At 36.6% G+C, this 26029-nt stretch overlaps 1 protein-coding gene across 2 annotated transcripts in view; it reads right to left on the reverse strand.

Moving 5' to 3' along the window:
- The window catches only part of SV2C (synaptic vesicle glycoprotein 2C), a 79408-nt gene that overhangs the window by 21499 nt on the left and 31880 nt on the right, over positions 1 to 26029 (reverse strand). For both annotated transcript variants that reach the window (XM_013130937.2, XM_005142011.3), the window contains exons 3-5: positions 22918 to 23069; positions 1743 to 1876; positions 1502 to 1591 (exon numbers count right to left, since the gene is read on the reverse strand). In XM_013130937.2, the coding sequence (XP_012986391.1) occupies positions 1502 to 1591; positions 1743 to 1876; positions 22918 to 23069 (376 nt within the window). The remainder of the gene's footprint in view (positions 1 to 1501; positions 1592 to 1742; positions 1877 to 22917; positions 23070 to 26029) is intronic.

Consider the following 26029-nt stretch of genomic DNA (forward strand, 5'->3'; position numbering starts at 1 on the left):
ATAATGTATTTTCTAATCATATTAACGCAAGCTAAAGCGAGGGACTTCTATATATGTGTAACCTTGACATACAATATTTCTAACCTTTCAAATCCTCAATATCTGGAATTGAGTTTTCCCAATTATCATTGCAGAAACTGGCAAATATCCCAAGAAAGTGGTGCGTTTTCTTTATTCATGCCCTATTCATGGGTGACAGATTAACAAAAATAGCTATAAATAAACTGTTGAGTTCAACATGATTCAGTGTCAGATTTTAACAGGCGTAGAAAGACTAGTTAGATCACAAGAACTGGAAACAACAAGCGTGCGCTTGTTTTCTTCTCCACAGATGCTTTAGGACATGATTATGATTATGCTAAACTAATGTGAGATTGTGTCTGATACTTCCTCCCACCTTTTGTCCCAGTATGTTTCTGCCTTATTCCTCATGCCTAAACCAACACTGCAGGGGGACAGCGTCTGTGCTATGGCTGACAGTGCAATCAGTCAATGAATATCAACACTGGCAGAAGAAAAACAAAGAGTGACCGAGGGCAGGCATACTCTGTCTGAAAGCAGCTCAGATCAGCAAAAGCCATTTGTGAAATTACACCCTAGCCGTATGGTATTAGGCAAATCCCTTTATCCATAAATTACATCAGAAAATAAAATACTAGGTTAGATAGGATTAGAGGTAGATCACAGGTGTATCAATAAATGTGGATTTAACATGACAGGCATGCTAACCAGCCTTCTTTCAGACTAAATAGTAGGCTTTGAGCTTCTGTGTGAAAAAAAATTGAGTATATGGAAACTACATCCAAGGCAATAAACTGCAAGTATCAACGAAATAAAGTTACATGGTCAGATGGTCAGAGACTGCCTGCAAATGCAGAGCCTTTAAAAGGATTTCTTAATTGAGTTATGTGTGCATTAAAGTAAGAAGAAAGCCTCTGGAAGAGGAAAAACATCTCAAACATGGCTCAGATGGAAGCAGAGTGCTTACACTCCCACAGCACGGCACAAGCTGTAAAAGGAGACTGATTTTCAAAGCAAGCAAATGTCTTCTGCTGTTTGGTCATACTGTATCCAGGAAGAAAAAAATTATTGAATATATTCTTCGTATTTAAGGAAGATGCCATAACAACTCCCACATTTAAATCACCAGTTTATCCTCCAAATAGAAACAACCTATCAATGCTTTGAATTTGGCCTTTTCATTAAATAAAACACAGATTGAGTCTATTAAGTGTCTTGGTACAGCAAAGAAAAATACAATGTGGATACATAGGTTCAAGAATATGTTGGTCAAAGGCTTTTATCTTTACAAGCCTTGTATATATAGCAATTGTATATACAATTTCAGTAGGAATTTGGTTCTTATATTTAGGAATCTAGAGTGCAAATTATTTAATTTGTCATGCAGAGTATTAATATTGATTGCTTAAGCCCTCCAGATTTTGCCAATCAGCCAGCTCACTGATGTGTTGAAGTGATTAGCTTTAAAAGCAATACTCACTGTGAAGACTTTCTCAGGCTGACCACGAGCTCGCATGTTTGTGTCATGAATTTGCTTGAGTATCATCCAAGCTTCATCATGTTTTCCAACCTAAACATAAATTTAAACACAGCATACATACAGATTAAGATATTCAGTATTATCACTGAACAATCTTAATGCTTGTTATACTGAGGTCATGCTATAAACATAGACATAATTTTGACTGGAATCTAAAAACAATTTGGAAAGTTATATATACCTCCAGCAAGAACCGCGGGCTTTCTGGCATAAAGGTGAGGGCTACCACGGATGAGACACAAGGCAGTGCACAGACGATCACAAATACTCGCCAGCTGTGGAACTGGTAGGCAGAGCCCATGCTGAAACTCCATCCTATGAAATAAGAAATTCACAGCATGTAGAGAAATAAGGAGTATTGTACGTGAGAGTCTGCAGCTTCTTAGAGATGCAAGATGATACTTTTAATTAAAGAAAGCCTGATTGGTATTCCTCTTCTATTTCCACAAATATTGATGATTTCACAAATAATCTTACACAATGTGTTTCATACTCTTTCATGTGATTAGTCAGGTTGGAAAATTGCCATATTGTGCAGGGTGGGAGATTTTCTTACACAGGGATGAAGAAACCTCATTGAAGTCTCATAAAAAATCTGCATGAAAGTAGTTATGAAAAACAAATAGGGACATCATCACCATACGTAAGAATGCATACACAAAGAAATAGTTTCTAAGAATACTGGAAGAAGGAAGAATGAAAAAGCTACACTCAGGTGATATGTTTTATGGAATTTTACAGTCTTCCTTATTAACTTTTTCTACAGAGTTAATTCCAACACTCTTAGAGTCTCCTAACATGATACAGTGCAACACATAAAGCATCTATAGTATCTAACTTCTGTTTCTATCTTGTTCCAGAGCACTATACCACTCCTTTAATTCTGTTAGAAGTAAACTGTCAGTTCACCACCACCCCCCTGCCCCATAACTAGATATTCAGGAAAAATTACACAGCATTTAAGTTTCTGTCTGAGAGAGCAACCTTAACACTGAAGTACAGAGAGATTTTATGATTGTATAAAAAAGATTACAAAAAATGAACAAGAAAACAACTTTTATCTGATTTTTTTTTTTGAGATACATCTGACTACTAATAACATGCTGTAGAAGCCATTGTTAAAATATTCTGAGAAGAGCACAAAAGGGAATACTGGAAAACTTGTATGTGAAATTGCAGTGCTGGTAGTTCAGCTCTTTAATAAAATATCTGATTGTTCTGTATATTATGACTGGACTATTGAAATGGTATAATTGTAAGAAACCTAAGAATTTCTCTAAAGAAAGAAAAAATACTGTTTGAATAATTATCTGTCCTTTTAGTCTGGCTTCAATACAGCAGAAATTTTAAAGTAAAATTTTCAAAGGATAACATATTTAAAAGATGAATGGAAGACAAGAATGAGAATGATAAAGAATTAAAGATGAAGTTACTGGAATAAAGTGGAATCTTGACTGATGAAAAACCTGATACCAGTTTGATCTGATGTATTTCTTTGCTAACTGATTTTTTTAGGCAAAAGACATGGTTAATTATGGTTAATTAGATCTGTCTGCATTTCCATAAGCAACTACTACAACGTGGTTTCAAATGACCACAGGGAAGGTAACACAAGACAGGGGGCTTTGTCTTTCAAGACAGTGTGGTTCAGGTACTGGCTCCTATCATTAGAAACTGTCCCAGAAATACCCAGACCCACTGGTATACTTAGACAATCTGCTTTTCACTGCTCTGGTTTATATTTTATGAGATTCAGCTGCGCAATAGGCACTTCTGTGGTAAATGTAATCAACCTGGCTTTATACCTGTTATAAAAACCAAAATTAGTATGTTGTGATCCATAGCCAGCCCTGGAAAATTAGAATTTATTTTAAGGTGTAATTTATTAATGTAAGTGAACCACACCACACTAAATTAAAGGCAATGAGTGCACCATTCATCTTGCTGTCATCCTGACAACCTACAAAACATCTTTGCACCTCAAAATATCTGAGGGGCATGTTAAGTGAAATGTTTATTATGGTTTTTATTGCCCTTATTCTGTCTTTTTCTCTATTTATTGTATTAGCTGCTGCAATTTATCAACATATTTGCTGAGTTAATATGATAGTAAATGTCAGGATTATAAGAAGCAATTGGTAGAAAAAAGCCAGCTGTAGCACAGCTGTCTTGAGGCTGCTCTCCTGTCTATTCCAGCACCACAAGCACTGGATCAGCAAAATAAACATATATTTTAAATTCAGAGCAACTTTAGTTTTACTCTGATGTTTAACACATCCCAATTTCCTAGGTCATGAGCTCATCTGGAAAATGGGGCCATTAGACTGGCTCTGAATTTAGCCCACAAAGTGGCTTTCATTCCTCTTAAACGTAGGTCTTGAAACCAAATGGAAGTGTCTTCTTGCCTGTAACTCAATTTGCTTCTCACTTCCATGATTTATGACACAACAGCAAAGACTCAACAGCTCTACACAGTTCCATTCAGAGCACTGCACACCAGCCTAGAGATAAACGTCACCCTTGATCCCTGGCTATGCCATATTTGAGAGTCATTAATCTTGAAAACAGTGTCAAGTCTCAATGTTTTATGAATTGCAAAACACTTGGCCCAAATGCATCCTGGGAATGATGTGCTGTAGAGCAGTGTAAAACCTGCAGTGACTAAGTGTGAAGATGCTGCAGCAACCTTTGTGCTGAATACCACCCTCCTACTCTACTGACAACTGAAAAGGCCAAGTGAATCACAGACATGGCAATTACTGATTACAGAAATACAACAGCACACAGCAGAGCAAAACCAAAATGTGTAAGATATCAATTTATAGCTAATTATATGTTGAATTCAATGTCAACAAAGTCTCCCTCCCAACACAGCAGTTCATCCACTCCATATTAATAAATTAAAAGCCTGTTACAAACAAGGTCTTGATCCAAAGGAGATAAAACCACATTTATGTCATAGACTTTCTGAATAAATATAGAGGTAAACATGTTCACATTAAGCTGAATTTTGTAAATTTATATTACCTGATAAGCAGCAGTATTTTCAAATACAAGGATCATCTTTTACAGTGAGTATGTTACCAGAGAGCAGACTAATGAGGAAGATCTGCTCAACTTTTCAAAATGAGGGCTGAAAGGGAACACAATAGTTCTGTAAAAACCCAGAAGGGTTGCACTAAGGTGCAATGTGGGCAATGAAAATATGGGTGCCTACAGCTGTGAAACACCTTTCTAAGAGATCAGTGTGGGTAAAGAAAGCCAATCAGAATAGAGGGATTTTACAGCATAGTTAGCTAAAGACTGACCACTCTTGATAACAATTTTTGTTAGTCATGCAGTAGAAATCAGAGGAAAAAGATTCATGGCAGTGTCAGAAGCTTAAAAATGCGAGGTTGTATAGAATTCTGTCTTTTGGTAGGTCAAAGGAGGGAGTAGATGGAAGAATATCCCTAAAATTAGGGCTGGAGGGATAGCCAAGGAACTTGTATAAATTCATAGACTCGATACTTTCATTTGCAGAATCCCTTCTATAATTTTATATTTTTTCTTGTTTCTGTTTCACCACACAGTGTTTGGTCAAAATTCAGCTTTCTAGGCTCAATTTTTAACGTTTTAAATCTGAAGTATTTTCAGCAACGAAGATGTGTGATTGCTGTAAATTGCCACCTGGCGGCACTGTTACCGCACTTAATACAAATAATAATTAAAAAATCTGCAAAAATACTTCTGCTATTAGATACTGCTGTTTTATTTAGCATTTCACAAATATAAGCTAAAACGAAATTAGAAGCAGGACTGGAAATATTTTGCAGCTAGCAGCACTGAAATACAAGATTATTGCAGTGAAATTTTTCTGTCCTAACATTACCAAGTTCAAGTGAGAGTGATATCTAGGATTTGAGCACATGTATTTAAGTGGTACTGATTAGAATAATGGTAAAAGTGAAACGGGAAAAAATAAAGTTCAGGTAAGTTATACAGATGGGGAAGCTCAATTAGACAGACAATTTTGCAAGACTGAGTGAAACACACAGTTTCTAAGAAATGCAGAAATAATGTTTTCAGAATTATTCTGTAATGGTATTGATATGAAATTTCAGTAGAATGTATGTCTTTCTTGTGATTACTTTGTCAATATCGTATCAGAAAGACAGTGGTATTTTTAGCCTGTAAAGATAGTTAAGATACTCTACAAATCCACTGCCTCAGCAGGTCAGCTGCTAGTAATTTCTGCAGAAGGAATCTGGTAATAAAATAGCTGAAGTGTGGCAGGCCATCATGTGGCATCTTAACAACGGTGCCTGCAGAAGACCCTCTAGATATCATCCACATTTCCTGGCTCTTTAGCTGATGTTAATTACCTGTGGGAGCCATAAGGATCAACAGTTCAATGGAACAAGAAAGCAACAGTGTTAAACAGATATATTTTACAAATACATTACACTCAGACTTGGTCTGCTGATGCTTAAAACTGTGATTAAAAGGGACAAGGCATTTTCTAAAAACACATTTCCTCTCCCACAGAGGTGGTGGCTGTCAACCACTGACACTTATCACTTCCCTGTGCCAGCACTGATCTTATCTGAAGACCTGAGATTATCAGGTCTCCAATCACTCAGGTAACATTATCTACCCTTCAGACAAGCCCCAGGAGAGCTTCGAGCAGGGCTGACCTTCTATATAAAACAATTTGTTCTGTAATACCATCAGACATAATTCCTGTATTCGGTACGTGACACTGCGGTCCAGGTGATGTTTCCAGCTCTCTCTGAACAGTGATATCAATAATCCACTTTTAAACTGTTTCTAGTACATGCTGTAGTACTGCCCAGTTTTACTCTTCATTGAGGAGGAAATTTGTGTATCCTCATATTTCAGACAATAATGCAGTGTTATATGTCCTCAGAATTCATGGTTTATTAATGATATGTCAGCCTTTCACTTAACCTTTCATATACTCTGTGCAGATTACAAAGCTGTTATTTTGTTTCCTTGCTGTGGAATTGTTAATGTATCTTGTGACAGACCTGATAGAAAAAAAAACAAAAAACAACAAAGCCAACCAAAAAAACAACAAAACAAAAAAAATAGTTGCAAATCATAATATCTAGCAATGATTAGGGGAAAAAAAATATGAAAGAAGCTTGTAAGTCATTGTGTGCACAGATTGAAATGGTCTGTCTGAAATCTGACTTTCATTTGGTCCTGCCCCAGAGTACGACTGTAGCTGGATGTTGTGACTCATAGTAGCCATCACAGGCAAGAAGTTAATCTTTAAAAGGGCAGAAGAGATGAACATGTGTAATTTTCTAGAAGAATTAAAGCATTAATAGGAGGACTGCAGATACCAAACAGCCTGGTCTTGTCATCTGTCAAATCTTGACAAATGCTAGAGGTAGCAAAGGATGTTTAATTAGTGGTCTATTTATGATTAGGAAATCAGGATCTCACTTGCCTTCCTATCTAGATAAATATGAATGCATGTAGAAACTTAAAGTAGGCTGTTGATAGTGCGGAGCCTGATGGGAATGGCATGTCTGCATCTTGACTTCAACAAAGGAAGCTATTCTTACACTTCAATTTTCTTTCTGAGAAGCATACTGAGCCAACTAAATAAAACAGACATGAGTAAGGCAAAATCACTCGTTAATAGTTCACTTTTTATGAAGTCTTACAGGACAGAAGAGGAACTATATAGAACCAGAGAGAAAGGACTTGCAAACTAAATTGACCTTTGTACATTTTCTTCATATTCACTCCGTCAGTGATAATCTTCCCTTCAGTGGACTGTTCCAAAGACATAATAGTTGTAATGGTAAATAGTTCAAATGGTAGTGAAAGAGTAGAAGAGTTTTCATAAGAGGTAGCTTATGGCATCTTCAGAATTGATTTTCATCTTCTGTACTTACTATATGACTAAGAAAGGTCTGATAGCAAGATCCCTGCACACCTCACAGTTGGACAAATTACCTTTTTACTCACATAAAGCAGGGATGAAACAAGCCTTGGGTAAGTGCACTTTGCAGAAGACATTCTGGTTTGAACAGCAGCTCTAAGAATTATCAGACAGCAAAACAGCTTACAGGAGATGAAGATTCCTCTCCCTCTATCATATTGTTTAGTAACTTCAGTTAGTCTCCAGGCCATCACTCTTCATAACATTATCCTCCATACAGGAAAGACATGGACCTGTTGGAGAGGGTCCAGAGGAGGGCCACAGAAATGATTAGATGTATGGAGCACCTCTCCTGTGAGGAAAGGGGTTGTTCAGCCTGGAGATAAGAAGGCTCAGGGGAGACCTTAGAGCAGCCTTCCAGTACTTAAAAGTGACCTATAAAAAAGACAGGGAGAGACTTTTTAGGAGGGCCTCTTGCCCTCCTAGGTTTTAAACTAAAAGAGGGAAGATTCAGGCTGGATGTGAGAACGAAATTCTTTACAGTGAGGGTGGTAAAACACTGGCACAGGCTGTCCAGAGAAGTGGTGGATGCACCATCCTTGGAGACATTCAAGGCCAGGTGGATGTGGTTCTGGGCAACCTGATCTAGTTCAAGATGGCCCTGCTCATTAAAGAGGGGTTGCACTAGATTACCTTTAAAGGTCTCTTCTAACCCAACTATTCTACGATATATGATTATATTCAACTACATGGCGACTTATTGGCAATCTGCAGTGTTATATTGTGCTTTTCTTTGTATTTATATGCTACATCTACATCAATAAAACAGGAATAATAATACTTACACAGGTTAAGTCTTAAGTCAGTGCTGGAAGATCTCAGAAACACTGCAGGGGCATGAAAATAAGAGGAAAATCAGATCCAAAATATACAGCATTTGGGAGAAGACTGTACTCTTCAAATCCACAAAGAAAGACATTGACATGAAATGAAGAGCCATCACTCCATAAGGGGAGACGGAAAGGATAAACATCAAATTTGTGCAAAACCCTTTATGTGATTTCTTGATGTATCTGTACCTTATTCCTAAAAGAATTAGGATTTGTTATCCAATACATGGGCCTGGAGATGGGCTCAACTGATGTGGGATCATCATACAGAGCTTTGCGAGCCTTTGCTAGATTGATCCCCTGATCTAAGCTCATTGTTGCACCCATTAATATGATACTTCATAAAAATAAAGGCTAAGAGCAAAGCATTCCACGTACAGGAAAGGAATAAAGAATGTCACTGCTTAGAAGTGGAGAAAATCCAGCAGTCTTTTGCTTCTGTTTAACTCTGGCCACTTAGAATTTTCCATTCTCAAACTAGACAGAAAAAATAGAAATCCACTTTGGTAAGATGTCATGGTGATGTAAATGCCTCCACCTGGCAACCACCATGTAGGATCCAATTTTGTACCCTAGCAATTCTGAATACAAATGCAACACAACCATCCTGTCTGGCTGGAAACCTACCAAATTTCATAGTACTTCAACAGAGAATTGCAATATATTGACTTTCATTACCATTAAGACTTTTGTCTATGTTCTGAGATGTTTTGTCAGACTTCAGCCACCTCTTCCTATCCTAGGAACAAGTCTGAATTACTTCCACATGTCTTCATTCTGAAGGCAAATATTGTTATACTCCTTGAGAAATGCGTATATCCTCATTCATTACAGTCCCTGGATAATGAGCATAGATTCTTAAAATTTTCCAGGGCAAACGTGTACATTTCTGCTTAAATAATAAATCAGTGTTTCTAAAACATTCTACTTGTGCATCCTCACAATAGCTTTCTTCCTCTCTACCTCATACTTTATAAAATACAAATCAGTGCAAGAACTCTCTTAAAACTTTTGTCTCTTAAAATGAGAAACACCATGTTGCAATTCAAATTACTAAGTAAGTAAATAAGCATATTTGTGAAGAATAGAATGCTCTGCACTTCCATTGTATGAAGTTATGAGAGACTTACTGAGAGAAAGACCAGTAGAAATTACTGCCTAAGACCAGTAGTAATTAATGTAGATGGATAAAGATAAAATTTTGTCCACAGTTCATCTGCAAAACTTTTTTTTTAGTTATTTGTAATAACTCAAACTGTTATTTGTAATAAAAGGTTCAAATGTTTTATTTTCTTATAAATGCTTGCTTTGTCATATTTCTGCATCTAAATTGGATTTGGAAAATTTCATCCTTTCAGTTAAAGATCTGATATAGATCTACATCTACTTGTAAGTAAAGATATTAGGACTCATACGGCACCTTCCTCAGCTCTGTGGAAACCAACATATGCTTGGGTGTAAAATTCTTTCATACATACATTTGCAATATTCCTAATGTCCTTGTAACACAATGGAGTCAGAAAAAAAAATCAAAAGTAGTGCTGAGATGCAATAGGTCAGTGACTTGTGACCTTCCTGAATTTAAAACAAATAGACACTTTTTAAGTGGATGTGTAGACTCCTACATGACCAGCTAAGATTTATGGATGAAAGATTTATTTGTCTTAATTATTTTTACACGCATATAGCCTGGAAGCATTTAATGTAATCCCTGCATTGAAAACAACAGCAATAACTGGCAGGATCTGGAAAATTAACTGAATCAAAGAATGATCTAAGAAATTTCTCAGCTTAAAAATCGGATAAAAAGTGTGTATAAATATTAAGATGTATTTTTCAAATATGAACAAGATCTATTCAATAATTACACTGAGTTTACATCATAGTCCAAAGCGGAATGGACACTGAAAAACTGCAAAAACAATTTTGTAATTACTTACATCTTGAAAAAAACAACACCCATGATAGGCCACCAAGGGTTAATATTTAGCTGATACTGTTGAAAATCTCATTACAAAGACTGTAGCACATAATTGATGCGACTATTTGGCTGCCTGAGTCAGTGGCCTCAGAGATTTATGTACTCATGCAGTTCTGCAAAGTCCTTGCCTGTGTCTGGCTCTGTGCAGCTGTTCAGGGAAGGAACTTCACAATCTGCTAAACAAAGAGAAAAACCTGCTGGCCACTACTTTGACAACATCATAACTTACAGGTTTGTCAGTCTAAGAAGAAAAGGCCATGTCATGCTTTCCACAGATGGATCAAGCAGATGCAACTAATGTAAAAAAAAAAAAAAAGGGTGAGAGCACACATTAAAAGATGCTGCTGTCATAGCTTAAAAATATCATGGTCAGTGGCAACATTGAGACTGTGCAATCAAATGTCACTAAAATGTACTTTAGATTTTGTTTGCATGACCTTACTTCTGATTCAAGTTTTCTACCTTTGGTCTTCTACAGGCACTTAGTGGTTTCCACTACTCTATTCTATTACACCTAAGTAAGAGTTGAAAAATGGTTTGTCTATCAAGTTCAAAACATCTGTTTGGACAGTGATAAACAGTACGACAAGAGTAAATTGTACTCATCAACAGCAGACAAAATACGCTTTTATAAGTAGACAATATAAAATTGCCAAATGCATTATGCCATAGTCATGACAAATCAAGTATGAAATAAAACACTTGTCTGTAACAAAAACTGTTTATATTGTTGTCCTACCAATATGTAAAATAAATATAGTGTGTCTGAAATTTTTGTGTGGTGCCTCCCATGGCCTTCCCATAGACCTGAAAGCACATATTGTGTGATGAATTGTTGTAGGCACTATACCAGCAGCTGTTAAATGTGGAAGCTAATTGAAAATGTAAGTGTTTTTGTCCTGGTTCGGGACTTCCAATGATTTATGTGCATCTGGATTAAGGGTATTTAAATGATGGGCTCACATTTGAAGAAGAAAAGAGAAACAATTAATCAAGAAAGACAATCATGAAAACGCAAAATAAAATATTGCAGCTTATGAAAAGAAAATGGGGCTTTCTTATCTAGCCTAACTTAAAAAAAAACCCCATCACTGAAATACTGGAACGTTTTCTGAAGAATACAGACAGGCTGTGTCTTTTACCAGGGATAAGCATTTTACCTTTCACATGCTGCTGCACTGCAACAACAGAATTTAACCTTATTATGTCTTATTTGCTTGAAAGTTGTGGCAAGAAAAATATTCTTTAAATGCATATTTCAGTGCTGTGTTTGAAGTCCCCCTTTTTTTTTTTTTGCTATTTAATTTACTTCTAATGTTTGGTTGTTTTTGTTTTTCATTTTTTAATTTTAAACTAAAACGATCAATATACTATTACTAAGAGAGAGGAAGGCAGATTATGTGACCTAGTAAGTAGACCAGATATGCATTCTAAGAATTATCTTCTAAACTAACAGTAGTCAATTACATAAACATGTTTGGTTGAATATACGGAGCTTTTCTGTATAAAACGTGAACCATGGGTCAAAAGTCATGAATACAAACTTAGGAAAAACACTTCCAATACAAATATTATTTGCACTCACAAATCAAGTACTAATGATCATAAATTATAATCCATCATACCTACTGAAGGAAGAGGGGTAGGGCTGGACAGACATGCAGTCACAGTGTTTGAAGTGTAATTATCAAAGGGAACAAAGAAAATACAGTATGTTTAATAAACTTTCATTTAAACTTTTCCTTTTATAAAGCTTCATGACTTCCTCAGAGTCTAGAATATCTAGATACCATGAAAGAATCAGATGCTTGTATCAGGTTGAAATACCTAAGATTTCTGAGGGAAAATAAAGCAATCTAAACATGTTACCTTGATCTCTTTAGATGTGACTCATCACAGTTTTATTGTATGGCAATAGGAAACAACTAGGAGGGGCCCAAACTTCCAGTGCCCCCAAACAAAGAGCCCCTGTACTAGAAATGGAAGACAATACAGCAAGAAAGGAACAGAGAGTGGTAAAATGCATTATCTCCTCAGCTTGGCCAGCATTAAAGTTGAGGAGACCAGGTACCAAAATTTCTGTGCAGAGCCCTGACTACAAAATCTTGTTTCTATTTGCTCATTTTATACTGTTTTCTGCTGGTGTTTTTAGAAAGTGTAAAGTGTCTTTAGAAAGTATTGAGAATACGGAGCACACAGACACTATAGGGTAGGTAGATCAGGTTTTTTTTCCATATATTTATACAGGTCCTTCCAGTATAAAAAAGAATAATTTGATAAGATGCTGTATTCCCATACTCAGATATGGATGGATGATTGAATATACCTTGAAGGAATTACTTCCACTAAAGTAGGCATGACTTTCAAATGCAATATTTAATATTTCAAATTGAGAAAAGATATAAACAAGTTTCCTGAAAAAGAAATCCAATGCCATTCTGTAATGTATTATGTTAATTATTTTTTAAAGACAACTGCGCTGCAAATTGACAAATGATATTACAGTTGTGTATCAAATCCATAGCTATAGTGCATTATTAAAGTGAAAAGAAACTGTTGCTAAAAGGACAATTGCTATCTCCTTCAGAGCAGACAATTTTATATGGCAAACAAACAATATGGAAGTATGACTGACAAGCTTGTACTGTTGCACTGTGTTCCAGAGAAAATGAATATATTTAGGTATCTGAATAATCATACAGTAATACCAATGACCTCTTCCTTTGTCCAGCTGTACAAAACACCTTCTTCAGCTGTTACAGACCAATCATAAAATGAAAAGCTTTTTTGTCTTTTTAACATTAAAATCTTGTCAGATTAGCATCTTATTTGTTTCTACAAGGAAAAAGTAAGGGTTATGTCTAACACTGCAGACATGTCTCATGATTACTGAACAGACTTCTAAGGCAGCCTCATTAACTTGGATGCAATTTGTTTAATTTCTACTGAAGGCCCATTCATTGTGTGAAACTGAGTTTTCATTAAAACTAAGGATGAGGAGCTGCCACTGTTTTACTGCCATAAGAATGATTGACTAGTGTCTGCAGGAAACTATGTTTATGGCATTAGACAGTGATGTTTATGCAAACAGACTGTTCACTTCTCTGTCAGTTCCTCCACCAGCATTGCTTAAAGTGACTGACCTGCTTCATTCAGATCTGACAGTAAGAAATCGTCTCAACGACAGAAAAGGCTGAAGAAGTCAGTGGTCCCTCAGGGGTGCTGTGGCCTGTCTGGTAGCTGGAACCATGCCTTGGTTGTGTCATCCATCGGCTCTGGCACCAGTCTGACCCAAGCCAAAATTTGTTGACTCCACACCAAAGCAGCTAGACCGGAGCAGGGCTGCAAAACAGCAAGGAGCTCTGCGAGCTCCTAGCGAGCGAGCTCTCTCTGGTGAGTGTGCTTCTTATTGCACAGTGTTGGTGACAAGAAAGGGCAAATGTGGGCACTATAGCAGAAAGGGATCTGAAAAAAGCAAGGAGAAACTAAGTACTGCAGTGGTGTCCTGGAAGGGATATAGGGGATGAAATGAGAGAAATGTATTAGCTGGGATAACAGGGACATTGACAAAAAAAAAACAAAACAGGAAATTGCCTCATAACTTCTCTGCTCACGAAACAATTTGCTAGCTTTTTACTGAGCCTCTCAACAAACAAATTTTCTCTTTCACAATCAACCTGAAGAGCCCAGGAGAAGATTGTATTTGAAGCTGCTAATGAGCATCTTAAGTGCTCATTAAGTAGATGTGCTAAAAGCCACTTAAGCTTCTAGCAATTGCAAATATAAACATTCAAATGACCATATCAAACCCTGCATTAGGGCACAGAACATAACAAACTGATAAACAAAGTGATTTGTTTTTCTTTCCTAGCTGGATCTACATAAGCATCTATTCTAAAATTCTTCTGTGTTCCATCATTCTTGTTTTTAGGAAGATTTTTTTTAACGTATACACATTCAGTATAATCTAATTTCACAGGATTATTTCAAATGAAGAACAATTCACCAGTAGGAGTTGCTAACTCAGGTTAACATTAAACGTGCCTCATACCCACTGTAATTAATGCAGATTTAAAATAGCTTCATCCTGCATAATACCAGATTAATGGAAGTGCACTAAGTGTGAGGGAAACATAACACATTGGGGATCATTTTGCATCCTAGTGGAATGCAAAACAGATCAACAGATGTTGCATTAGGTAGTAGATGCCTTTATGTCTGATTTATTCAATTTGTTCAGACTGACAGAGTCTCACAACAAATGCAGATCCGGCCTTAAGGAAGCTTCAACAATTTCCATTAGATCTCAAACAGTATCTTTCATTGGTTTAGGTATTCATAAATTTGTGAATTCTGAAGACAGAAAATGTATCAAACAGGTATAGTTGCATGAAGGCAAAATTGAAGAGCTGATCTTGCTTTCAAAATTTGGATCAAATACTTCCACAAAGATTAGAAAAAAAAACCAACCAATCAACCAAACAAACAAATGTAAATTATGCAGATTTATTAGTCCATTCAGGAGGTTTTTACAAGTAAGAACAGACACATGAAGCTCTTTCCCAGGCCATATTCTTTGGTATCTCTTTCGTCTGGACAACTAATAAAATTCAGAAAACAGAACCTTTGTATAATAGAAAATAGAGCCTTGGGCTCAGATTTTTCCAAAGCAGCTGCTGCCACAGTTTGGATTTGTTCTGAATCACCATAAAAGAATAGACTATTAGGAAAAAAGTAAGAAAAATAATGTTTTAAATTGAGGGTCTAGATTAGAGAAGGTTCAACTCCTGTTCTGCAAATGTTCTGTGCTACTTCTTTTTCTTTTGTTTTATTCCTTCTAATTTCTGAAGTTTTATTCTCCTTCTGTCTTTGTTTTCTTCATTTTATCTTTTCTGGCCCACCACAGCACTCCTGGGAGCAACAGTATCTGTTTAGTAGTTTGCTGAAAACAACCATAGATGGGATTTTGAGGGGGCACCCGCTGCATCCACTTGCTCCAAATCAGAATCAACAGTAGCCTTTACAATATTCTCAAAATATCATCTTAGACTTACACTGAGTTTTCACTACTTCTGTAGCAGTTTTATTGAGATGCTTCATTTATTCAGGTGCTTTATTGAGATGCTAACACACCATTAAAAAGTCTTTTTCATCAACTATACTACCTCCCCTTGACAGAAAGTTCAGCCCATTACTTTTTCTCTTATCAGTAAGCAGTTTATTTCTTCCCCTCTGCAGCTAATCATACTTTTCTCTTATTTGTCTTCTCAGGATTAAAGAAGACATCACTGATGCATCTCTTGCATGTCTGAATCATTGGTAGCATCCTATTTCAGTATGTTTCAACTTTGAACAAGGAAACAAAACAGCCATCACATAACCATTTTTCCTATTTCCAACTCACATTAATTCAGGTGTTGACGTACAAGTACTTCAGTAAGTCACCTCTACAGATATGACTATTGAATACATTTCTTTCTCTTGTTTTGGGCACAGTCACTGCAGAGATGCAGCAATATTAAATCAGTCAAGTGTGGCTCTTTTTATTATAAATCATGTAAGCACATCCTGGTCTTTTGATTGGATGGGTGAACTGCATTAGAGATAGTCAAATTCCTCTCTGAGAACTACAGCAAAGAAAAGGGTGGAAGAAGGAACTTAATAATCTTTTCCCTAAGATAAAACCATGATTTATAACACATTTATGAGCTGCTGGGCACCCCACTGCTGAGGAAATGCTGGCAGCAGCTGAATAAACAGCCATGAGTGAAATCAAGCTGTTCCTCTGATGCTCAGACCCACCTCTAACAAACATTTAAGAATCTAGAAGCACTACAAGAAACACTTGAAATACGACAGTATGTGAAAAAAATAACAGACACTTATTCACAACATCACCATCAACTTTGACGCTTTGAAGCTCATAGATATGAGGACACAAATTATGTCTAAAGATGCTTTTCAGACACTGATCTCTGCACTCTCAACAAAGTAAATACTACTGCTTTGGTTTCGTTGGTTTTCGTTGCTTGGGTTTTTTACACGCAAGTAATAATGAACTTAAGACTTTAACTTTTCAAAGTAGTAAAGAATTTTCTATTTCTATCCAGGTACAACCTTGACTTAGACCTTGAGATACCCAAGTTCATGTTTACATTTGAAGAAGCTTATACAAGCTGCTAGTAAAAAAATCTAGCTTCAAGTCCTTCATCTTTGTAACAAAGCCATTTTGTTAACCTTTAAATTTCTATAAAAATAAATGCTGTCAAACAGAAAAAGCCTTACCACGTAACATTAATGTGGTGCGGAACAATTATTTCACAGCATTCATCTTGGAATAACCATCACCATGGAAAAGTGCAACCTTTTGACTCTTTGATTTATTTTTTTTTCTGATGAAAAAAACCTCTTGTCTCCTTGTAATGGGAGGAGAACAGAAGGCTAGGCTGAAACATCTGTACATCCACACTTGCGGCTCCTACCACTAAGATCCAGCTCTGTTCATCAGAAGTACTCAAAGATAGACAGCTCCTAAAATCCTTTTGCTTCTATTGCTAAGCCAGGTTGAACAGTATTGAACGACATGGTCTAGAGTGAGGTGTCCCTACTCTTAGCAGGGGGGTTGGAACTTGATGATCTTAAGGTCCTTTCCAGCCCTGACTTTTCTATGACTGCATGATTCTAAGCACTCACCATGCCCTATAACCCCACTGATAACACAGCACTGGTGTAGGACTTTTTTGTCCTAATACTTCTGCTGCCATGTGCCACTGGGAAACACTTTAGCCTGCCAAAAACTCATAGAATAAGAGAGTTAAAAGTTTTCCTGACTTCATTGCCACTGAGCAGTTTTAGTCCATCATGTTCTTGGTTTAGTCTGCCGCAAGCTGACAGATTAAATCCCCCCTTAACACTGAACAATGTCATACATGCTCTGAGTTGCAAAATGATCCAGTAGCTCTCCGTCTCTTCATCTCTCTGTTTACTTCCTTGCCTGTTCTACTGCAGCGTAGTTCATGATGGGAACAGTATTGCAGGTTTGAAGATGTTTACCTTTTTTATCTTTTTTATCTCCAACTGGATACAAGAATAGAGCAAACATGACAACAGAAAATATTACCAAAACAACTCTCAAGCCACCTTCCAAAAAGATAATAAAAAGATCTTTTTATTATCTTTTGCTAGTCAAGTTAATTTCTTCAGATAAACTGGTCTGTTTCACCTTGCCAATCTTCTGCTACAAAGAGAAATCACTGCCACTTTGCAAGCTGCTTACTCTAAAGAATGTTCCATTCTAATCACAATTACACTTTGTTAGAAATAGAAACTATTTATGGACTCTTGTGCCTATGAAAAGATCTACCTACTTATGGAAAGCAGATTTAAGAGCAGGCAACTGGTCTCCAGCACTGTGTTTGGTGAATTTAACTTGGTCTCATCTATTGAAGACAGGCTGTGGCTTGACGTTCCCTGACAGAGATTCTGTAACTGTAATTGATAGTTTATGTTAATACCACATTACATCTGTATTCAAATCTTCGTGTTTTTCATATCTAAACTAAACTTCAGTTTCTGCAATTTAAGGATATTGCCAGAAGTAATAGGTGCAAATAATCTGAGAAAAGTAGGAGCAAATATATTTTATAAACCAGGAAAAGAATACCAGACTTCAAGTACAAGCCATAATTAAACATTTTAAAAATAGAATTTACCATCAATCTTTTAAATACACTATTTCACAAGTCAAGTGTGAGTCCATCATTTGGACATTTCTATTTCTGCATTTTTAAGTTGTGTTACTGTAAAAAGTTGCTATCTTAAAAATAATTATTCAGAAAAAAAACAGCTGGAGTAGAAATACTATTTGTAACTTGTCTTCTTTCAGTCACAGAAAAATACAGCAGTTGTTTGCAGATGCAATGGAAAAATCTGCTTACATGGCAAACAATTTAGTACTTTTCTACTTACACCTAGAGAGACGCATTACAAGGAACCAAGAAATCTCTAGTTCTGAAATGGAATGCTTTTTTCTTTAGATTTCTTATTCCACTTCTTTCTGTTCCAAGTTTGTGTTCTCTGAATGGTGCTAAATACCTCTGCTATGAACACTAGTAGCTAGTCCGCAACAGAGTCGGAAAAGACCTTAGTGATGAAAAATTAATAGTTTAGATGAGGACCTGTTATGCAATCTGGTTACACAGGTCTGAAAATAATAAAGATTTAAACCTGGTTTTTTGCATTGAGTGTGTTAGAAAGTAGTATATTCCCTACGTCCTTGACTTTGTATTATTAATTTTGTATTTTTTTAGTGAATAATCAAGCCTAATTTAATCAGAATTTGATGGATATATAGAGAAGTAATTTCTCTGCCTTTGATCATACTGTAGAGATTTGTTCACTAAAGCTATCTGACATGGTTGTCTCCTCTTTCTCTCTGCTAAATACCAGAAGTAGAGGGCTGGAGTGTAGCAAAAATTTCAGATTTCAAATGTAGCTTGTGCTTTAGCAGCCTGCACACCTACATCACCCTGTTCTCTGCCTTGCAGTCTGATTTCTTTTTGGCCAGGTATTCCCCTTCTTGTTCAGGAATAAGACTTTACAAATGAATGAGCTCAATATTTGTTAGTCACTAAGCAAAATACTCTAGGGAATGTTTCAGATTTCAGAAGGTTTTACAGTGGTTTGTGAAGCAAGAAAAAGCTCATATACATCATACACATAAAGCATAAAACCACATGGAATATCAGCACTAATAGTATACTGAAATCCCCCTCCAGCTTCCCCTGATTTTTAGTTTGGAGATTTGGCACAATAAAAACTGAGACTGATTTTTAAAATGATACATTTTTTTCTAATGAAAGGGGTAAAATAGCTAGAACGACTTGCATGGTTCTTTTGACCCTATCCTCAAGCTAGTACATGTATTAAAGAATACTGTAATACATACTTGATGCATTTGACAGTCTTTGAAATAATCTACCTTAAAACAATGCTACATTTAAAGTTGAACTTCAAAAATAATTTATAAAAAGATAATTATCCTTATTATCCAGCCTGGTATAAGTATTGCATAAAATAATTTCTTTTTGGCAGCCTAATCTGGGATTCTGTTAATCAGCAGCAATTCTCTGCAGGTATTTCTTCCAATAGCTTTTCCATGACCTGAACTCTTCTTCCAGAGTCCCTGAACAAGTTTACATCCACCTTCAACTTTTGAACAAAAGCCAACAGGTATAGAATTCAAGGAGCCTTGAGACAGAGATGCTGGTCTCAGAGATGATACTTGTTCTTCCATATGTGGTCACTACAGAAATACATCTACATCATGTTAATTCTTCTTTTAACAACTCACTAATGTCAAGACAACTGCTAGCTCGCCTTTATTTTGTGTTTCAGAGTGTTACTCAGGTTTCAGACATTCTTGTGCTGCTTGAACCCAAACAGAGATAAACTGTTGCATATACAGAATGCAATCTTTTTTTTCTCACAGAAAGATAGAGCTAAATGTTCAACTGGTAAACATGTATAGATAGCTTCACTGGCTGCCTTGGGCTAGATAACATAAACCAGCTGTGAATCTAGGACTTTTTAAAGTGGCTTATATAAGAGCAGTACAAATGAGAGGAAGACATTTGTAAAAGAGGGAGGAAAAAAAAATATATGAAATTATTCTACTCTGCTGTCATGGTATTTTCCTATTAATTTAAGAATAATTTTACTGTGCTCAATACCAATTTATTACTTTTAAACAGATTCAAGTTGCTACGGATTCACTAGTGCTGAGTAACTTCTGAGTTCAGCTGGGAAAAATCAACTCTGTTTACATATGAGAAGCGGAGAGCTCAGAAATCACCGTGCACTATATAGGTGAGGCTTAGAAGTGGCTGGGCTGCTTTGTTTAGAATTCTGTTTTGCTTCCTGGGCAGTGGAGATGTGAATTATGAGAAAGACTAGCAGTGATTTCGGGAAAACTGGTATTTTTGCTTAATTCTTTCAAAATGATTCCATGAAAACCATGTAGAAATTGTAAAAGGGAAAATACAACTACACAAGCCTCCTCATGAATGCACATGATAAAAATGGTTAAGGGATCTGCACTGGTGCTTGCCTAATCTGGTGTGTTTCCAGGACAGTACAGCAATGTATGACAACACATTCCCAAGGGCCAGAGCAGGGTTTGCCCTGGGAGCCCTTGGCAATGCCTGAAAACTTGGCACAGCATTATGACAATGAAGTTTGCCCCTGACCATGGGCTAGGGTGATTCCAGATTTGTACTATGAACTAAGACACAGGTTTTAAATTTCACAGTGTAATAAGAAAGTTTGATCAGAGCGAAGACTTTTTTACAACCTCATCAAAATCCATAAATATATTTTATTTAATTTTGTTAAAATTATGTTTAACCCCACTTCTTTTCCTGTGAGAAAGGATTCTTTCTGTTGTTCATAGCTTGCTGTTTTAACCCTCTTTTCGGCTATTACAATTTTCTTTACTATACTGTAAGAAGAGGGATTTAGAATCCCCCTGTACTCAGCACTGGTGAGGTTACCTCTTGAGTCCTGTGTTCAGTTCTGGGCCCCTCACTGCAAAAGAGACATTGAGGTGCTGGAAGGGGTCCAGAGAAGGGCAATGGAGCTGGTGAAGGGTCTGGAGCACAAGTGTGATGAGGAGCAGCTGAGGGAACTGGGCTTGTTTAGTCTGAAGAAATGAACGCTCAGGAAGGACCTCGTCACTCTGCACAGCAACCTGAAAGGAGGATGGAGTGAGGAGGTGGCTGGTCTCTTCCTCCGGGTACAAGGAATAAAACAAGAAGAAATGGCCTCCAGCTGCGCAAGGAAGGTGTAGACTGGGTATCAGGAAAGTTTCTTCACCAAAAGGTGATTAAGCATTGGAACAGGCTGCACAGGGCATTGGTGGAATCATCACCCCTGGAAGTATTCAGAAATTGTGTAGATATGGCTTAATGGTAGACTTGGCAGTCCTGGGGTAACAGTTGGACTTGATGATCTTAAAGATCTTTTCCAGCCAAGTTGATTCTATGATTCTATAGCCAATACTGAAGAACATTGTCTTCTAAAATTTGTTTTTATAGTTGCCTTAATATTATTTTATATACCTTTTTGCAGGACACACACACACACACAAGAAAAGAGGTGCAGAATGTATTTTTGTTGCTGATATTCTTCCACTGCTAAAGAAAGAAGAAAACTTTTCTCTCTACTGCTACTGCCTTGGTATAAAGTGTATTCACTCACAAAAAAGTATTCACTGATACACTGCCATGTGGTCTTTCAAAAGCACACTAGTAAAGGTTATGGAGTTATTTATAAAATCTATAATGAAATCAGACAACATATATCTGTTATAATGTTTACATTTTCCACTCAAAGATAAGGAAAATAAAAATCCATAGGAAAGTGAAAAGTACTTGGCATTCAGAGCAATTTACTAATTGGACAAAAAAATAAATTATCCACATTATACTTTGTCAGCAATAATTATTCTCTTTACTTCCAGCAGTTCAAAGACAAAAGGCAAGCTTAAAGACATAGATTCAGGTTTGTGGAAAAATTAATTTTAATGCAACAGTGTAGATATTTGATTAGTCTGAATTATTATAATTCATTTCTGGACATTACTGCTTGCTGAATATTCCAATCACTTTAGGCAAATGTGATGAAGTTGTCGTCTCTTTCACAATCCAACTCCGATAAACCTCATTGCTTGGCTAAAGAAAGCTGCTTTGGATGCCAGCTAACTCGCAGCTCTGCTTTATTTGTCTTGAGGACTGCCAGAGAGAAGTGCTTACAGAGGATAATTTTTAAGAGCCCCTAAGCTGTCTCAGCAACCTTGGAGACCTGTGAGCGCTTAACACATGCAAAAGGCAAACCCAATAGACTAAGAATTGAATCTATACCTCCACATGATGTTTAACCATGTCAGGGCAGTAAAGAACTCTTTCACAAAGTGGCTTACATTGCATGTGTGTGTAACTTCAGCCATTGCAAGCTTTCTGTACTACCTGTCCTCATTTACCACTACAGCACCCCTACATAATTGAACAGTACACTCTGTTCAATCTCTCTACTTCCAGACTTCTATTTCTTCTACTAACAATGAAACATTCAGCATAGCTTCATATTCAGAATTAGCATTATAAGCATTAATTGCCCTTACTTTTATTTCTCAAGAACGTGTATTTGACATTTGACCTCTGAATCATACAAACAATGTGAGCACAAATTTGACTTCCAGCAATTTAATGTTTATATTCTCTGATGCAAGTCTCTACACCTATTTTCTCCAGATTCAACACAACCACCAACTGTATTTTTGTGTGTCCAGGTTTTCAGTAATTTAAAGAATCTGACTAAACATGGGGTCTGACTATGATATTTCACCATTTTAATACATTGTTTGTTATTTAGGGTACAACCTATTCTTATTATTCCTGCCAGAAGGAATAATGGTTTTTTCTTGACAGTATTTTGGGAGCAGACATGAAGTCCCCTTTTTAAGCTATATTTCAGGATCTATACTTCACAGTCAAAGAGCTACAGATCACTAGGAGATGTTCTTTCTTACCATAATGAGGAATTATTGCCCAAGCCATTGCAGAAGCATAGATGCCACCAATCATCCAAAACATACAGAGCCAACTCAGGTGTTCACCTCGTTTCTCCCGAGCAAGCACTTCCGAAAAATAGGAGAAGACTGTAGGCACAGCTCCACCAATCCTAAAAGGAGATACAGATTATGGATTAAATTGAGAGAGTAACAGCTAATTGAAGTTTGAACAAGCCCATAGGTGCAGCCATTGAAAAACCAGACTGCAAGCAGCTTTTCTGGTAAAGAATTATTTTTTTTTTCTCGAAGTGCACCAGTATTGGGAAACTTGAGGAAATTTTCACCATTTTGGACAATTTTTGTCAGGTATTTCCTTTAAAACTGTATGTACAATTAGTTGCATTCAGCGTTCAAGGGAATTGTCAACGTGTCAGCTGCCAGAACAGAAGGCTGCACATAGTGGTTGACTTTCACCATTACAGAAATCTTAAAATTATGGGAGTCTGCTGACAAGTGTCAAAATACATTAGTTTTATCTGAAAAGGTAAGTAATTTTCCCAAAGAATAATAGAAATTTCTCTAAATCTTACCTCACATGCTTCAGGTAATTAAGAAGTAAGTAAATGCCAGATACATTACTAATACTGTATATTTAAAAAGAGGTTCTATTTATTTATACTACACGACTTGATAAGCCTATGATGGCTTTTGACATCAGTTTTCTATAAAAAGCCTATGCATTCATAAAATATTATTTTTTTCACATGCTAAAAATAAACACTTTCTGAAAGTTGGCTGGACAAAAAAAAAAGTTTAACTTGGTTTTACAAAAAGTAGAGTAACTCAAAAGATGTATGATTTTCAGTACTGGCTTACACGTTATCTACTGTCTTTACCTCTTTGTTACCAATGCAATTTGTCAAATGTTCCACAGCAGGATGAGTCCTTGAGGATTTTATTTTCCCTGCTAGAAAATATCTGTGAAGCTTGAAGAAATATTCTCACACACTAGATTACATACTTGAAAGCAATATCTTGCTGGATTTAATTTTTAACTGAATTTCAAAGATAAATACATATTTATGATGTCATCTGGGAGCTGCCACACCGCGAGCAAAAAGAAGGAAGTTTGAAACAGATTAAAACAAATATTTAAAAGGAAAATATGCATGAAGAAATGTTTTTTTTTCACTCCAAAGAAAATTCAGTGCCATAGCAATACAGTTTATTTTTACACTGAGATACAATGATAAAATACTGGATTGGGCTGTTGTTTAGGGGTCTGATGTTTTGTCACTTCTTTCTAGACAGTTCTTCATGAAGTATCGCTTGTCAGCTCTCACCTTTACAATGAATGTTTACCATAGTTGACCCTGCTAGTTCTTATACTCTCTGCCAGTGCTGTAAAGGTTTATACCTCCATTAACTCTTGTTAGGTACTGTCTCAGTTTTGGCTGGAATGGAGTTCACTTTTTTTCGTAGCTGGGTGTAATGCTGTGTTTTGGCTTTTAGTTTGAGAACAATGCTGATAACACACCGGTATTTTAGTTGTTGCTAAGTAATGCTAACCCTGTTCAAGGACTTTTCAGTTTCTTATGCTCTGCCAGTGAGGAGAGCACGGGAAGCTGGGAGCGAGCATAGCCAGGACACCTGACCCAAGCTAGCCAAATACCACAGAATGCTCAATACGTAAACTGGGGTGAACTGGCTGGAAGCCCCCAGTCACTGCTTGGTGACTGGCTGGACATCAGTCAGCAGGTGTATGTCATTTGCATTTATTGAGTTTTCTTGTTGTTAGTATTAATATTTTATTATATTTTACTATATTTCAATTATTAAGCTCTTCTTATCTCAACCTGTGAGTTTTACCTTTTTCTGATTCTCCTTCCCATCCCATGGTCAGGTAGGGAGTAAGCAAGCAGCTGTGTGGTACTTAGTAGCCAGCTGGGGCTAAATCATGACAGATATACAGTTAACAAGGGCTGTATCTCATTTCTGTTCATAAGTGAAAACACTAAAAGCCTTCACCAGTGAACTGACCTGTCACAGGTACTGGGAGAAGTTATCCTCAGTGGTTCTCTTGGAAGTCCAGAGTAAGGAACAGTGGAAGGGGCATGATGGAGGGTGGAATTGCAACTTCTTTTGAAGTAACGGGGAAGCCATGCTGCCTCAGTGTGCTATGGATTTGGGGCTTTCCAATTCCCAAAATATAAGGAGATTACAAATATGATTTCTTACCCTTCAGGGCTCAGGCACAGCTTTGAATTGCACAATATTGCCCAAATACAGTACTCACGGATCTGATTAGAGTGATTCTGAGGGGTTGTGGTTTGGGAGGTTGTTTGTTTTGTTTTACCTGTTGAAAATTCACTATCAGAACCAGAAACTAAGCCTTCCAGCTAGAAAGTGCTGATGAGGAGTTATAGGTGCCCACTTTCAAGAAGACAGAAATTAATAGATTGTTCATGGCATGTAGGACAGTACAATTCATGTAATAACACCCTACCTAAAGACAGTAATTTTTGGTAAATCAGTGCTTTTTTCTTTAATTGCTTCTGCCCAATAAGTATAGAAAATAGTAAGTAAATATATATTTGGCAATTTTTCTTTTCTTTTATACAATCTGTTCTGTAAATTTACAATTTTCTTCATTTCATAAATTGTTCATGAAGAAAAGAATCTTCTCTTTATATTATAATGCAGTTACTATTGTAGTAAATATAGCCTGAAACCACCTATGATATATAACACAATCAACAGTAAATCACATTTAAAACTTTAGTAGTTTTCCTACTGCAAAGTGCTTGAAAACATTCTCTATAAAAGGTTTGCTTCAGGCAAATGTAGTTCTTATGCTTATGAAATTTAAGACTCTACATACATTACTCTTGAAATCTCCCTTAAAACACCCTAGGTTGCAATTTTGATGAAGTGAGGCTGGTGGAGAGTTTCCCATGGGTGGAATATGTCTGTAGGACGTACAAATGTTTGTGGGATGATGGTTTAGGAAGTGGGTGGATGCTTCAAGAGAAAAGAGCATACCCTATCTTAAGGGCATAACAGGTACAGAGATCCTGACCAAAGGCAGCAAAAAAGGCATCTCCTACCTATCAGCATGAACCAGCTGTAC

This window comes from Melopsittacus undulatus, chromosome Z (genome assembly GCF_012275295.1).
Source record: "Melopsittacus undulatus isolate bMelUnd1 chromosome Z, bMelUnd1.mat.Z, whole genome shotgun sequence".
Taxonomy (NCBI): domain Eukaryota; kingdom Metazoa; phylum Chordata; class Aves; order Psittaciformes; family Psittaculidae; genus Melopsittacus; species Melopsittacus undulatus.